Source organism: Pseudomyrmex gracilis, unplaced genomic scaffold (genome assembly GCF_002006095.1).
Source record: "Pseudomyrmex gracilis isolate BER0280 unplaced genomic scaffold, ASM200609v1 scaffold_69, whole genome shotgun sequence".
In the NCBI taxonomy this organism is placed as follows: Eukaryota; Metazoa; Arthropoda; class Insecta; order Hymenoptera; family Formicidae; genus Pseudomyrmex; species Pseudomyrmex gracilis.
The window spans coordinates 330,924-346,750 of NW_018020653.1; the positions used below are offsets into that span (position 1 = coordinate 330,924).

General features: G+C 32.1%; 2 protein-coding genes across 6 annotated transcripts in view; one reads left to right on the plus strand and one right to left on the minus strand.

Annotated features, from left to right (window-relative positions):
- LOC109854540 (heterogeneous nuclear ribonucleoprotein 27C) overlaps positions 1-12,974 on the minus strand; it is a 32,059-nt gene extending 19,085 nt beyond the window's left edge. For 4 of the 5 annotated variants that reach the window (XM_020427725.1, XM_020427723.1, XM_020427722.1 and 1 more), the window contains exons 1-7: positions 12,800-12,974; positions 11,368-11,575; positions 11,066-11,252; positions 9,545-9,627; positions 8,476-8,863; positions 6,502-6,702; positions 4,064-4,219 (exon numbers count right to left, since the gene is read on the minus strand). In XM_020427725.1, coding sequence (XP_020283314.1) covers positions 4,064-4,219; positions 6,502-6,702; positions 8,476-8,863; positions 9,545-9,627; positions 11,066-11,252; positions 11,368-11,575; positions 12,800-12,837 — 1,261 coding nt within the window. In that variant the 5' untranslated portion in view covers positions 12,838-12,974. The remainder of the gene's footprint in view (positions 1-4,063; positions 4,220-6,501; positions 6,703-8,475; positions 8,864-9,544; positions 9,628-11,065; positions 11,253-11,367; positions 11,576-12,799) is intronic. The other variant, XM_020427726.1, reaches the window with a different exon arrangement.
- A 912-nt stretch (positions 12,975-13,886) lies between these two features.
- LOC109854521 (proteasome subunit beta type-1) lies at positions 13,887-15,437 on the plus strand. The gene is made up of 4 exons (XM_020427689.1): positions 13,887-14,117; positions 14,291-14,480; positions 14,681-14,917; positions 15,010-15,437. Exons 1-4 carry the CDS (start codon positions 14,020-14,022, stop codon positions 15,193-15,195), a joined length of 711 nt encoding a protein of 236 aa, XP_020283278.1. The 5' UTR covers positions 13,887-14,019; the 3' UTR covers positions 15,196-15,437.
- The last annotated feature ends 390 nt before the right edge of the window (positions 15,438-15,827 follow it).

The following is a 15,827-nucleotide window of genomic DNA, read 5'->3' on the forward strand; positions in this document are numbered from 1 at the left end:
TTTCGCCCTTACGGATTTTCAACGTGTAAATTGCTTTGATAATATGTGGCCTGTTCTCGGTAGTTCACCTCTTTTACGCGCGTACAGTATCGTGTGAATATGTGTGTTCGTGAGTGTATGTATGTTATATATCCGTACGTTTTTGTTTTTTTCCCACTCGTATTACCGTAACAATTAATAATGTGTAAAATTGGTTGTTTGATTGAGCTCCCTGGTCGCATTTGTTTTCACTTCGTTTAAGTGTTTATAGTTTACGTGTGTTATTGCGTTGATCCCAGAAGTTTGCACGAGTCGCGTTTGTCAACACGTCACGTTACATATCAGTAATCCTCGTATATGGTTTCGGCGTTTACAACACCTTTTCTCCTTCACAATGATAATTTTTTGTCGCGGACGAAAGAAAAACAGATCGCAATGTAAAAATTTAATAACAACTCTGCCAGCGTTCGAGGAAGTGATTGACACCGGTGAGTGAGAACATGATTAATGTAAAGAAAAAAAAAACTTTGGCTTAAATTCTACAGCTTGAAAATGTAATTCAACATTTTATTGTCAATATACACACCAAACATTAGAAACATGAAACATACATATATATGTATATATATATATGTAGGATAAAAAAATAAAAATAAAAATCGAAGAACAATTACCTCGCATTTAATACATAGATGTAATAAAGAGTCTTGCACTGTCGTTCGTTGATGGACAAGAACGTTGATGGGCAAATCACGATAAAAATATGTTTTATTATATGAGATCACACTTATAACGCTTAACGAAATTGCTGGATTGTTTAATCAGTAACTGTAATCTATCAATTATATATCTTTATGTGCGTGTGTATGTGTTTGTGTGATGTGTACGTGTGTGTGTGTGTGTGAGAGTGAGATATAAGATCTATATCTTGATGAATTACGTTAGCATAATACTCATTCTCATCGACAAAGTAAGACACAAAACGCGACCCGCTCGGTAATTAAATATGAGCATTTGGAGAGCACTCTTCCGAAATATTCGTCTCGTTTAGATCTATGGTAAATCCTACAGAGTAAATACAATTAAGTCATATATTTAATCAGGTAAACTTTTCAGGTCGGTGTCCCCTATCGAGATGCATCCACACGATTACAATATACCCCTCCCTCCACCTTATCTATTAGCGTGATCACGTTTTCTATTAAATCTAAAATTTAAACACTTACAAGCATTTCATTCGTACATATATTACGTAATTATCAGTAGACAGTAATAATAGTGTAATAGAGTAATAGTGCGGTTGCAATAACAATAGCTCTGATAGCAGATAATAGGTGATGAGTCGTACGAGTAATAATAGTTTGTATACAATAGTAATAATAATATAGAATTAATTGTAATAGTAACAATATAAGTCGTACTCTTATAAACGTGCCTAATAATAGCTATCGTAAATCGGAGGTAAAAAATAAACTAGTTTTTTTTTTTTCCATGTGCATATTATTACATGGTCGAACAGAAACCAGTCCGACGACCACACTAAATTCTTATAATACAATTTGTAAAAATATGTGTGATTGTTTTCGTTTTTTTAATATTCTTTTATTTTTCTTCTTCATATTCCCTCCCGTTCGCGCGTTGATATATCATTTGTTTTCCAAATTGTTGGAAGAATAGAAAAGCAATCGCTAAACTAATAATTTAGAAAAATTGTAGTGTCTTAGACAAGAGTACAAGAGAGAAAGGAACTGAAAAATATACGTATTTGAAGTACTAGTGATATGACATAAAAAGTAAAAAGTCGGACGCGTTTTCCCAAAATCCGCATCTTCCGTGTTTTTTCAATTTGTATAGATTATATATATATATATGTCGTATTAAAATGGATCTATACGGGATGTCTCATTCGTAATAAATATCTACGTTGAAATAAGAATTTAGATGTTTATCATATGCTTGTATAATAAATATCTAAACTATTTTTTCACATTGATATCGAAAGTGTTAAGCAATCAATGCTGTACAAAATATAAAAAAGTGTATAATAATAAATATCTAAACTATTTTCACTGCCATCAAAATTATTAAACAATTAATGCTATAAAATATGAAAAAATAATACAATGAAAATATAAAAAAAGAGAAATTTATAGTTTTCGAGATTGATATCTCTTGACAATAAAAAGCAAAACCTTAGTTCCTCCAAGATCATCTCCAAGAACTTCTTAATTATTTGTTTATATTTTTATTAGCATCGAAAATATTTTAGATATTTATTACAAATAGGACACATCCTGTATATTTTACACTATTCTTTGTAGCAGGTCAGCCTGTGTGATCGTCTTACTTAATTATCTCATTAATTATTTCATTAACTCGTTATTTTTGTATAATTTCTGGTATAATTTATATGTGGTAGTAACAACTATTCAATAAATACAAAATCGTGGAGGGACGAGTGTCTCGAAAATGTGCAAGTCACTCGTGCTGACTTTCCATCGAAGAGACCATAAGGTTTAAATATTTCTTTCATTTATCATCTGCGAAGTGTCTGCTAACGGTTAGGAGATGAACAAGCATCGAAATTTGTGCCCTAGAAGAACTCGTTTCAAGCGAAATCTTATTCACCTCCATAATAAATGCTATTAACGATTAAATGATCAGTATTTCGGACCCTTTACGCTCGCTTTATTTACGTGTTTAGTCTCACAAATATTAATTCATTGTATAATATTCTTATAATAGTTCCTACATCATTTTCATTTTTCTACGCGCTTTCTTTTTTTCTCTTTTATCCCAGTGTTACATACAGATTTCGCTTGCATCATGGGTGCGTATCCTAAGTTCTTTGTAACCGTGTTATCGTTAACTTTTTGGACCTAACTGTTTTTTTTTTTTTTTTTTTTTTTTTTTTTTTCCATTTTGCTTAATATTATATTAAAAACATGCATTATTAATTGTTTTGTTTTGTTTTTTTTGAAGATCCTAAGCCGTTCACGCGAGCGATCAATGAAAACATGAAAAAACTAAATACTTTTTCTTGACGCTTCCGTTTTTGTTAACTTGCAAATAAGATATACTTCGATATATACATATGTATGTATTTATATATTTATATATATATATTTATACATATATATAGACACAAAATTATCAATACAAGTATTGTAGTAATGTCAATATATACGACCGCTCGCTTGACGACATTCCGGCTTGTCAGAGAGACATTCTTTGCGTCTTCTATCGTCACTAAAATTATAAACATTTTTTGATAAATTATTTCTTTTTTACAATTGTAACTTTGCATTGTTATTCCCACAGAAAAAATTTCCCACACAAAAGTACAAGATTCTCAAATAATTTATCTTTCTCTTGAGCATGCAATAAGACTGATCAATTCGAATATTATCATCGGCTTGTTTTTATCTAGCACGTGAAAATAATTGATTTGCAAAGTTCCGTAAGTTTTATAATATACAAATTGAAAATTTAAGAATGAGAAAATTTATAATTTAAAAGGCAATAAAAATCCAAATTTAAATATCCTACCAAGCATAGTTAGTTAAGAACTTTTGCTTCCTTAACATCGACAGTGTCATTCATTCTTTAACTGACACTGACGCGTTTTTACTTTCTTGGCACACGATTCTGTTCTTTACGCACTAACAAAACATACATGTGTATACATGCAGGTCGATCGGCATTATCAAGATTATTTATTCTTGAACATTACACTGATATTCTGTATGTAACTGAATGGCATAAACTACTAAATGCCATAGAAAAAAGTAACCAAGTTTTTGATCAGCAAAGTCTCAAATAAAAGATTTTTTTAAACAATGATTTTAATGCATTCTGTAATATGCAGGGCGCGATGCAAAACGACAAAGAATGTCTCGCGCAGATTTCACGATCAATGTACAATTTGAACTTTTTGAATATGAAGAAATAACCCACGAGCAAGGCCAAGCCATTCAGCGCATCTCTCCACCACGAATCAATTAAAATGGTCATGAGGTGGGCCACTCTTTGAAATCAAAGCCTTGCTGGCCGGGTTTAGGGCCGCTCGCGGCAGCATACCCACCTTGGTTGGTTTCTCCTCCTTGGTAAGATCGTTGAGGATAAGTGGTATCAGTATAATTACTGTACGCAGAGTACCCAGTGTAATCAGGAGTCTTGGCCGAACTGCTGCTAGACCCGGGCGCACCTGAACCGGTGTTTTGTCTCGAGTACATGTCACCTGCAACATCAGTTCGTAAACACTAGATTATCTACATCGCGCAAATCTAATCTTGTTAAACTTACTACTTTGTGGGAGCTAAATCCTTTGCGTATAATTTACACAGTACACTACATTTATTGTACACGCTAATATTTGAATGTTAAATATTAGAAAACTAAAACTATAAACATTAGATATAACAAATTAAAAAAAGATGTACAGGTAGGTGTTACATTATCTTCATATGTAAAACGAAGTTTGTGAAAAACGTAATATTTATATAATATTTGTCTCTATTTTTGTTACCGCTATTTACATTTGTTTTTTATATTGACTTTGTTTTATATATCAAAGAATTGTTTATCAGAAAAGAGAGAATAACGAGATATAATAAAATGGTTTTGACTACTTGTGACAAATAGTGTGTAAAATACACTAAACCACTATGTAAATTTATTTACGCAATAACGCATATATTTGCGTATTTACACCATTTACCGATTGTGAAAACTATTTTAAAACACTCGTAAAACATTTATGTGTAAGTAGCACATTTCACCCGAAAAAAATTTATAACATTATTTAAAACATTAAACATATTTTGTTTGTTTTCATATGTATAATTTTATATATGCACACTGTAAATAATCAAGAACAAGCACTAATATACATGTATTACACACAAAGGTTCGTTACCTATGATTAATGAGATGATAATTGCCCGGAGATCGTCTTCAAACAAACGGGAAAAGAAAAGGTTGCATAGAGCAGAGTAGTTTAATCGTGGTCGTGTTATTTTTTTTACATAAAATAAAGTAAAACTATAAAGCGTAAATATATAAATAAAATAAGAATATAAAACCAATATAAATATATGTTAGTATTATAAAAGTTAAACATGCAAATGAATTATTTCTAAAATGCATAAAAGAGAATGATATTATATATCTTGTGCAAAATAGAAGAGATTATATTTCAACTTAATAAATTTAATATAAGATTATATTAATTGTTATATATATACATATATACACATATAAAATGCAAATCATTTCATTTAAAATATAAATACTAAGCTTAAAAATAAAAATTAGAAATACAATAAACTAATATTATTAGTCTAACATAATGCAAGGCAACGTAAATCCAAAGCATATAAAGCAGTAACATAAAAAGAGAAAAACAAGTATAACAGAATGACCGAATTTGTTGCTGAATGAATTCTTTTAATGTTTTCTATTGAAGTCACAATCACTGTTTCTTTTCCAAATGCTTCAGAATTTCTGCCCTGTATTTTATTGCAAGTTATAAACGGATTTTTCTCTTTGAGTCGGAATTTCTTTATTTGTGTAGGAACTTCGAGCATATTCTTTGTAATTTCTTTAGGTCAGAAACTTTGAATTCTCTTATTTTTCTTGGTGTTTTCTACGCTTTTCTCGAGGAATTTTGAGTAAATTCGAGACAAGGTACACATAAGAAGCAATAAATGTAACACAATTTCGAGAAGAAAAGGAATAAACGAAGATATGTTAGAAAATCTCTTTCTATAAAAAAACACAAAAAGCTTGTAATTTATGTGTTACAGTTCACAAATAATTGTTATTAATACATAAGGTGTATAACCCGTAATCATCGGCTAGCGAATAAAACATAAGACAATAAAGCAGATACAGATAGATGGGAATAGTAAAAAATGGCAGTGCGTACAGCAAACGTATAGCAAGCATTATACTTTTGATCTAAGGGTGAAATAATGTGCATCCCCATTTAATTCAGCTTCAAATAGAAATATCTATGCGTTTTCTGCTTCTGTATCCTTCAAACAATTATTTTGTAAGTGAAACTACTTGTATAATACAATGACTTTTAAGCCCTATATACTACTTAACACATTACAGGTATAATATATCAAATTTTATATTCTATTTCTCTCAACTATATGTAACTATGCGTGGAAAAACAAACTTTATCTTTGTTATTAAAAATTCTACTAAATATATATATCAAAAAATTTATGTTTGTCATAAATAAAAAATTATAACTAAAACTTTAGAAATCCAATACGAGCCAAACACAGTTCTTTTTTGATATATGTAATAATATATTTATTAAATAATTATGAGAAAACTGAACAAACTATATTATACTAGCTAGGAACAAAAAAAATAGCAAAAAACATTCTATATTTTGAAAGCATTAGCTTTTGAATGCTATACGAGTAAAAACATTCTGAGTAAAAACATTTGGCTGTGCGACGCCAAAGGGTGGAAAGAGGAGAGTGTTTATGCTTGAAGACTCACCCTGCGGGCCAGAGGGGTTCGAGTTGGAGTTGGGCTGCGAGGAATTGGGCTGGGGGGGCTGGGGTGGAGGCTGGGTCCCAGGAGGAGGCCCATTCTGTGGCATGTTCCAGGAATTCCAAGAGCCCCCAGGCCCGCCCCCCGCAGCCCCGCCAGTACCCGCCGTGGGCCCGTAGCCCCCTGAAGCGGCCGCCGCCGGCCCACCTGCGATCATCAACCACACAAAACACGTGTCACCGACCGAATGTCACACGTAATTTCACTTTTCTGTTCTATTTCTTTCTCTTTACTTTATATCACTATCTTTTTCTCTACTTGAAAAAAAAAAGTGTCTTAAAATGTTTCTACCTCATCGGCGTAGGTGAAGCATGTCTCTCCGGCGATTCAAACGTTCATGCTTGGTTCTCTTAGTAAATAGAGAAATAAGAAAGAAGCGATGGATGATATTAGATGTGCAAAAGTTGTTCTTGCAAGAATGTTAAACTTCCGACATCACAATTCACGTGATGTCTGTTGGTGAAAACAGCGTATTAAGTATAGCTTTACTATTTAGTGGCATGTGAGTACATATGATACTTTTTTTTTATCGTAGAAAGCGTACTGACATACAATATCATGTTAGTACTACTTAAGCATTACTCTTTTTTTTAACGCAGCAACTGTGTGAGCTTCAAGATAATTTTAGAATGTTGTAGATAAAACGTTTCGAAATAAAAGCAAGAATGTCTTTAATATGTAAAAGCAGAATATCCAAATGAGAAAAGATCTGAGCCCAGAAATTTTGTACAAAAAGAAGTGAAAAGGATCAACTTGAAGAGAATCAAGCATAAACTTAGGAGATAAGATTATGAGGTTCAATGTTTTTTTTGTTTTTGCAAATACATGTACTTGTTAAAAGTATATATATTATATCAATCCAAACTAAGTGTTGGAATCTCACACTACTTAAGATACTTCGTTACTGCTATATTGTGGTTAAAATTACTTTTATATTATTTTATAGGTATTATATAAGCACGATTACAGAAAATGTTATATTTACTAAAAATCTGAAAGAACTATATAATTATATAGAACTATATAGAACTATATAAATTATATAAGATAAGCTACAACATGAAAAATACCAGTTATATTTACACAAATATTAACTTTCTTTCTCTTTTCTTTCAAAAAAATACATTTTGTATGCACATGCTATAAATTGCACTTTATTTATTATATAAACAAAAAATGCACGTAAGCCTGGACTGACATAATTATTGCTTCTTTTAATTTTCTTTACGCATCAAACTGTTATATAGATTCTCTTTTTAAATTAAACCTCCAGGGGGCATCGTAAGAATTGAACATGTATTACGATTTATAGAATTCTCATGTTCTTATCTTTTTTTTTTTTTTTTTTTTTTTGTTCTCTTCTAACTTCTCCAAGCAGGATGGAAAGGGAAGGAAAGAGGATGAAAAAGTTGTGTTAATACCTAGCCAGAACTTTTGCTAATCATGATGTACCTCTGAGATGTAAAACCGAAACTTGTTTGTGTCTGTGTGTATGTGATGAAAGTATGAATTTATAGCAGAATCGAAATCATATTAGGAACTTTCCGATGACAATGATGCACGCATGCGTCAGCAACTTCTTTTATTTCTCTAAAGTTGATAATCCGTTTATCTTAACGTGTGTACCACGTATATAATATATATACTATGCAGCAATGAAAAGTTTGATATATATATTTCACGAATACTGCTTGATTCTCAATAATACCCTGCTCCTATTACATTTGTACTTGCCGCGATAAACAATTTTGTCTCACATATGACCAAACAAAGACGTTAACTATCGTATATTCTTCTGTTATATAATCAAGCACAATACTCTATATACTCAAAAAATAACATCACTTACAACATGAAGATAAGTGAAAGAAAGGAAATATTTGTTGTACTCAGATTATGTTTGCAAAAAATAAAACTTACCGTAACTTCCATAGCCCTGAGTAGCTGCAGCCGGTTGGACATTGTAGCTACTTCCCCACTGCGGTGGCGGTGGTGGAATCTGCTGTTGTTGAGGTGGTCCCGGTGGTGCGCCCCAACCCTGGGCGTTGTATTGCGTACTATAACCAGCATATCCGCCCGTTTGCGGACTGGTGCCCCAACCTTGATATTGTTGCATCATATTTCCAGGTGGACCCATCGGTCCTCCCATCATCGGTCCACCCATCTGTCCGTTCGGTCCACCCATAGGACCCATATTACCCGCCATTCCCATTGGGGGTCCTCCTTGTTGAGGCGGACCCCATTGACCCTGATGGCTGTCATTCATCTTGCTTGAGGAATCCCGAGGTTCAGCTCGTTTAATTTCAACCTGAAAAGAAAAGATACATGTACAAAAAACCATATAAATATAAGTAATTTTTTTTTTAAGTAGAAACAAAGAGAATTTTCAAAGATGTGTATTAAGTTGCCAAAGTTCTTACTTATAAATTTTTGAAAACAATAAATATATACATAAATATATATTGGATTAATATATATGTGTTATTATTTATATATAATTAATTTTACAAATTATTGTATTTTAGACTTAGAAGAGGCTATCAATAGTTTTATATTCTATGGTTTGTATATATTATACAACGTGCGTGCGCTCTCCTGTGTGTCCTTATATAAAAATATTATCTCTAAGTTATTAATGGGATTAATAGATACACTTATGTCGCATAAAAACTAAGCACGTTTTAATATACTAGTAAACATTCAAAAATACTTTATTTTACACTTATTATTATTCGAACTATAAAACTAATTAAAATGTTTATACTTATAGCTCTCCACATTTGTTATTTTTAATTTATTTTCTATTAAATCTTCCTATTAACTCAACATGTAACTTACATGTATATAATCACTATTTCTATTAATAAATAAATAATTTACATAGTTATGTATAAATAATATTACACCTTAGGAGAAACAATATAATAAACATATTTTCTATCTGTTGTTTAAAGCCACACACAGGATTTGGTCAATTTTGGTATTATACCTGTTTTCCATTTAAGTTGACAAAATGTTCCGCTACGCATCTGTCCACTGCTTCTTCATCCTCAAAGCTGAGAAATCCAAATCCTGCCAGTCCAAACGTGAGAGTATAATCAAAAAAATGTTTACGCAAGAAAGCAGTTTTTACAATATATTGTACTTAAAAACTGTTTTTAACGTAGAAAATAGAATAAATAACAGTGACAAAGGAGAAAAGCGAAGAAAAAAAGAGGAAGAGAGACATGTATAAAAAGAGAGAAAGAGAAAATAATAATGATGCAGAACTATTGGCTGAACACATTTTTTTCTGCTATTGATTTGTTATGACATCATATCTGAGAGCTTAGAATCATAAATATATATGTTGATTTAAAAATTATAATTATTTTACCTAAATTATATAAATTACGTTTCTTCTAAAGTAGATACCCACAACTATATTATATTCAAAGTTTTATCAGTAATCGCAAAAAGTGCTAATTTTAATACTAGTAAGATTAAAGATTAAATACTGTGTTAAATATAATCTATGTTTTTGTGTTAAATATAATAACATATATCTATGTTCTATATATATTAAAGTTCTTATAATTCTGTTTTTCAATAAACTTATACATCATAAAACTATATGAAATTTTGTATTATAAGATAAATGTATAAGATTTGATGAGTTTATATATAAATATAAACAAAACTCATCAAAACTTTTACACTCACTTAATTACACAATAAAAACTATTGCAATATCATGCAAATAAAATTATATATTAATTAAAAAAGCATTCATTTTACAATTGGCACTTTGATAAATCTTATACGCATTATATTTGTTATTACATGTATAAATTTCAATTAATTTAACATAACAATTGTCCCATTTATGTGTACGTGTGACACATATGTGACAAAATGTCACGCGATATGTATAATACAATTACGAAAGACGCAAGTAAAATCCGAATAAATTGCGCAATATTCAATAAATTTTAATTGGTCTGCTATTTGAATATAATATATTTAATCTTATATAATAATATATATTATTATATTAATCACATAAAACAGTAATTCTAATTGATCTTAACATCTCAATTTTTTCACTGTTAATTGTGCAATCTAGTCAGAATTGTTTATACATATCTTACATGTGGTTTTGTAAAATTAGTTTTACATGTAAATAAATTTTGTTTTTAAAATAAACAAAATATATTTTGTTAACGAATTCTGACTATTATGCCAATAACTGTAATAGCATAATCCATCATCATCATTTTTAGTTATTATTAATAGTTTTCACACACACATATCCCTTATCTTAGAAATAAGTACAATATTTTTATCAATATAAAATATACATTTTGACATTAACAATATCAGCGTACATATTAATTTTATCAAAAATTTATTTTAAAAATGTCTTTTTACAAAATATATGTAATAAAAAAGATAAGTATCAAAAAAATTATTAAGATGTGAAAACTACTAAATACTGTATATTTTGATATAAAAATTAATTCTTACTCACCCCTAGATTTCTTCTTTTCTTGATCGTACATTATAACCACTTCCATGACCTTGCCAAAGCGTGTAAAGAAAGATCTGAGATCGGTTTCTGTCACATTGCTTGGTAAACCACCAAGGAAAACTTTAGGGAAACCGCCACTACGCTTCGGCTTCTGTAAAGTCCTGGGATTACATGGTTTTGGATCGATCTGTAATACAAATCATTAAATTGTATTTTTTTCCAACTTCTTGTAGCACCTGTGATTTTTTTTAATGAGTAATTTTAATTTTATGATATAATACATTCTTGTGCAAAATACATACTGTTCTTCCGTCAAGTGTATGAGGACCATTCTGAAGAACCATAGAAACATTTGCCGGATCACTAAATGTTACAAATCCAAATCCGCGACTTCGGCCTGACTCGCTATTTTTCATGACAACACAATCTATAACTTCTCCATAACGACTAAAGTAGCGTTGTAAATTTTCCTGTGTCGTTTCCCATGATAATCCACCAACAAAGAGTTTACTGAAATGAGATAAGAAAACAATGTTACTTCTTTTTTATTAATATCAGGTACTTGTGTTTATTATTAGATATAACTGTTTAAGATTATTTACTCTTTGAAATTATTATAATTTATGCGATTAGACTTCTTTTTACTCTTCGTTTCTACATTCTCCATATTGATTGAAAATTTTCTCTATAATTTTAATTGTTCCTTATCGCCACTGATTAGGAGAGAGCAAGAATACAAAAAATCGGTCCAAATCCAATAAAAAGATAGTCTGATTGAGTTATTATACAAAAAAAAAACTATCTCTTGATAAAGTTATCTTCAAATATTTCTAGATGTGTGATAATAACAAATAAAATCACATTCTTTTCATTCTGGAATATTAACAAAACAAAATTATGTTATAAAAATAAAAAATAAAAAAAAAAAAAATCTACAAGATAATTTATTAATATTACATTTGAAAAAAATGTTTCTAACATATTAATTTTTTCTCCCGTGCTCATTCAAGAGTTGCAAGTGACTTCAAAAGCCACTAGTTTTATTTATACATTTTTAACTGTGAAGGATTATATACGTAATTCCCCAAGTAGATCACAGTCCGTTTACAAGGAATTAGAGCATAAAAATATCTGACGGTCGTAAGGATGCGAGCGAAGCAAAGCGAGAGCGCTTTTGTATTGCCATAAGAGAATGCATGTGTGGCGGGAGAATATGCCGGACTTTCTCGTGGCCTGTTCGAAGAATAAGCGAAAACAGATCGAGTCTCCCCACGATCGAAGCCAAAATATCCGTTCCGAGAAAGAGAAGTTAATGAACACACCGAACAATCCCTTAGAGCCGGTTTATTCGCGCGACTTAGAAACGTGCCGATCTCGATACGGACGCAGATTGTTCCATTGCCACGAAATAAAAAAGCCGCAAAAAGCATATCTATACATACATATTTCACATACACATACGTTTACGTGTACGTGTGTACGTATATATTATATCGCTCGGATATATTCCCGTGTTGTAGCGTAAGAAAAATTGAAAACTGAAAAAATTCGAAAATTGTCACGTGCAAGGCGTTATTTTGCGTACACGAGCGACGATGTGTGCGCGACGAAAAAGCAATGGCTACGAAACCGCGATCGCGACGTTCCGGTCCTTCTTTTTACGGGGCCGCTCTGGGGGAAATTCAACGACACGAACAAGCAACACGGCGATGAGACGTGCTCGAGCGTACTTACCCCTTTTCATCGTCATCCATTTCGGTCTTCACGCGCATAATATTTCACTTAAAACTACTGCAGCAACGTTAAATCAGGGCCGCAAGTGGAAATATGGCACTGAGCTGCTAGGAGGCTGAAAATGGCGTGGTCTCTCTGTGGTCTGTCCCGCTTAACAGCGTACGATTACCGAGCGACGTCGCGGAACAGAATCTAAGGCCCGTTCTACAACACGGTCGTAAGCGGTAAGTCGAAAAGAAATTGACCAATCACAATCGATTATTCTTCTGTGACTTGTCTGTGATTGGTCGATTTCTTAGAATTACATCTTAAAACTGTATTGTAAAACAGGCCTAAACGTAACGACGCGACGCGCGTCACTTCCGTCGCTCTCCGAACACGCCGCTAGTCAAATCAGCACCGCCGACGTCCAGGACCGTATCGTCGCGGTTGCTATCTGATGCAGTTTGTTTCAACGCAAAGTGAGAGCGGAGTTACCTTCATCGAAACACGATCAAAATAAATTTAATTTGCGCGCGGTATTTTTTCCAACAATATATATTGCATATTTTTTATATACACAAATACGTGCTCGCATATTTGTGCATGTAAATAATATTTACGCGTTCGAATTTATAACGTTTTGTACGTTTGTTCATCGAAACTGTAAAATTGTGAGAAAACTTGACTCGACACCACGTCACTGACGTAAGTTCAACGATCTGTTGTCACATTGAATTGTAAAGCCTGATATGCACGTGTGTACACACGCGTGTCACATGTCGCGCCATTGGTTAGATACCACGGATGCGTGTGCGCATATTTTTGTAAAGATCGGAAGTTGCGACTGGGTGCGTTCAGACAACTCAACGGTTGAGAGATCGTCGCTTGTGATAGGACTATTCTTCAAAAATCTGCTGCGGTTCCAAAAGTATGATCCAATCAGAAGTGATTGTCTCTCAACCGTTGCGCAACTGTTGAGTTGTCTGAACGCACCCACTGGCTACGTTCCGACATTCGCTTCCAGTACTGCTAAATCTATAACACATGTGACGTGAGATTGTGGATTTTTAATACCGACAGCGAATATCGGAACGCGACTACTGTAAGCTACCTACAAGTGTTTAAGCGAGGTTACGTCGGTCGTTTGGAAATTTGTAGTGTCACGCACGGAATAAGTCCGATAAGTAACGTACCCTACAGCGTTTCAAGTTCTAAACAGAAGATATAAATAACAAACAATGGCATTGGTAACGGACAATGGAAAAGGACATTTGTTCGATTATAAGATGCAAGGAATAAGAAAAGTAAACTTCAGCCCGTACTCCGATAACGGAGGGTAGGTAACTCTGTACTCTTTTTGCTGCTTTTGAGCGTATGACGAAGTTATTAAATATTTTGTTTTTTTTAGATAGTTTTGATTAACTTTGAATTTTTCAAAGTAAATAACAAATTCATGTCTCGGTCTCTCTTATAAAGTTTCATGCACCTACATTATTATTTTGTCCTCAGGAGTGTAGTTGCGCTAGCGGGAGATGACTTTTGCGTCATAGGTGCGGACACGCGTCTCAGTACAGGATTCTCGATCTATACTCGAGAGCAGGATAAATTATTTCCTCTGTCAAATACCACTGTTCTGGGATGCTCCGGTTGCTGGTGCGATACCTTGACTTTAACTCGTCTCTTGTCTGCTAGAATGCAGGTACAGATTTATACATCTGTAAAAAAAAAAACTTGGTATTCTAATTTATTAACTTTAATTCATGAAATTGATTGAAGCAATTCTATGAAGTAATATGAACTCATTGAACAACATCGGAGTTCACATTGACTTCAAATATCATAAAATCCAATGCGTGACTATCAGTTGTCAAAAATATAAAAACTTGCCCTTTGTTTTAGATGTATAAACACGAACATCAGAAAGAAATGACAACTCCAGCAGCAGCACAGATGCTCTCAATAATGTTGTATAACAAAAGATTCTTTCCTTATTATGTCAGTAATATACTTGCTGGTTTGGATGAAAACGGAAAAGGGTGCATATACAGTTACGATCCGATTGGACATTGTGAAAAAACCACATATAGAGCAGGCGGTTCGGCTGGTGCACTTCTGCAACCACTTCTAGACAATCAGGTATATTTGTCTAATATAAAAAATAGTATCCTCGATAGCGTTTAAATAAAAGATCACGTGGCTGATATCGCATAACATTTGCCATTCTTTAGATCGGTTACAAGAATCAAGACAACATCACTCCGGAACCTTTAACGAAAGATAAAGCCGTGGCAATCTTAAAAGATGTGTTCACTTCCGCGGCTGAAAGAGATATCTACACAGGTGACGGAATAACAATTAAAATTATCACAAAAGACGGTGTAGAAGATTCCAATTTCTCGCTGAGAAAAGATTAAATGGGGACTAAAAGAAACATTAATACTATTGTATCTATGCAAATTAAATTATTTTTAAGTATTTCAGCATTTCTTCGGCCAAATTATTTCTTCTGAATACTGCTTAAAATGAATTTGTATAATTTATTAAATATATGTGAGAAAACTTATTCGTTCCGTATGTTTCTGAAGAATAGCTTGCAAACAAAACTGTTGAAATGAAAGTGTGCAAGAGATATTGCGTTTGGTACTCTTATATTTGTGTGTCTTTCTTTTTACATATATATATATTATATACATATATATTTACATATATATGTATTTACATACATATATATATATATATAAAATTTTATCAATTTCTCTAGTACGGTGCACAATAAACAGATACTTCGTTATAAATTAAGAATTTTATTTCAACACTCAAGCACACAGTTCGCTCACATATTTCAGAATTAGCAATATACAATTGAAAATCTATAATAAACATAATTACGTAAAGGTAACTTAATGTGTTTGCCAGTTTTTTTTTTTTTTTTAACTTTACACTACTTGTTACTTTGTGTACTGTATTTTCTTGTTTTACAAGATATATGCATATACATATATATATATATATCTTTGATATCTTAAAATATGCTTCTTTTTATTAC

What these genes read in the sequence shown, in the direction of transcription:
- LOC109854521 (XM_020427689.1), top strand. Translation starts at nt 14,020, where the DNA reads ATGGCATTGGTAACGGACAATGGAAAAGGACATTTGTTCGATTATAAG. An exon ending in TCTTGTCTGCTAGAATGCAG is followed by an intron (nt 14,481 to 14,680) that starts GTACAGATTTAT and finishes CCTTTGTTTTAG; the next exon opens with ATGTATAAACACGAACATCA. An exon ending in AACCACTTCTAGACAATCAG is followed by an intron (nt 14,918 to 15,009) that starts GTATATTTGTCT and finishes GCCATTCTTTAG; the next exon opens with ATCGGTTACAAGAATCAAGA.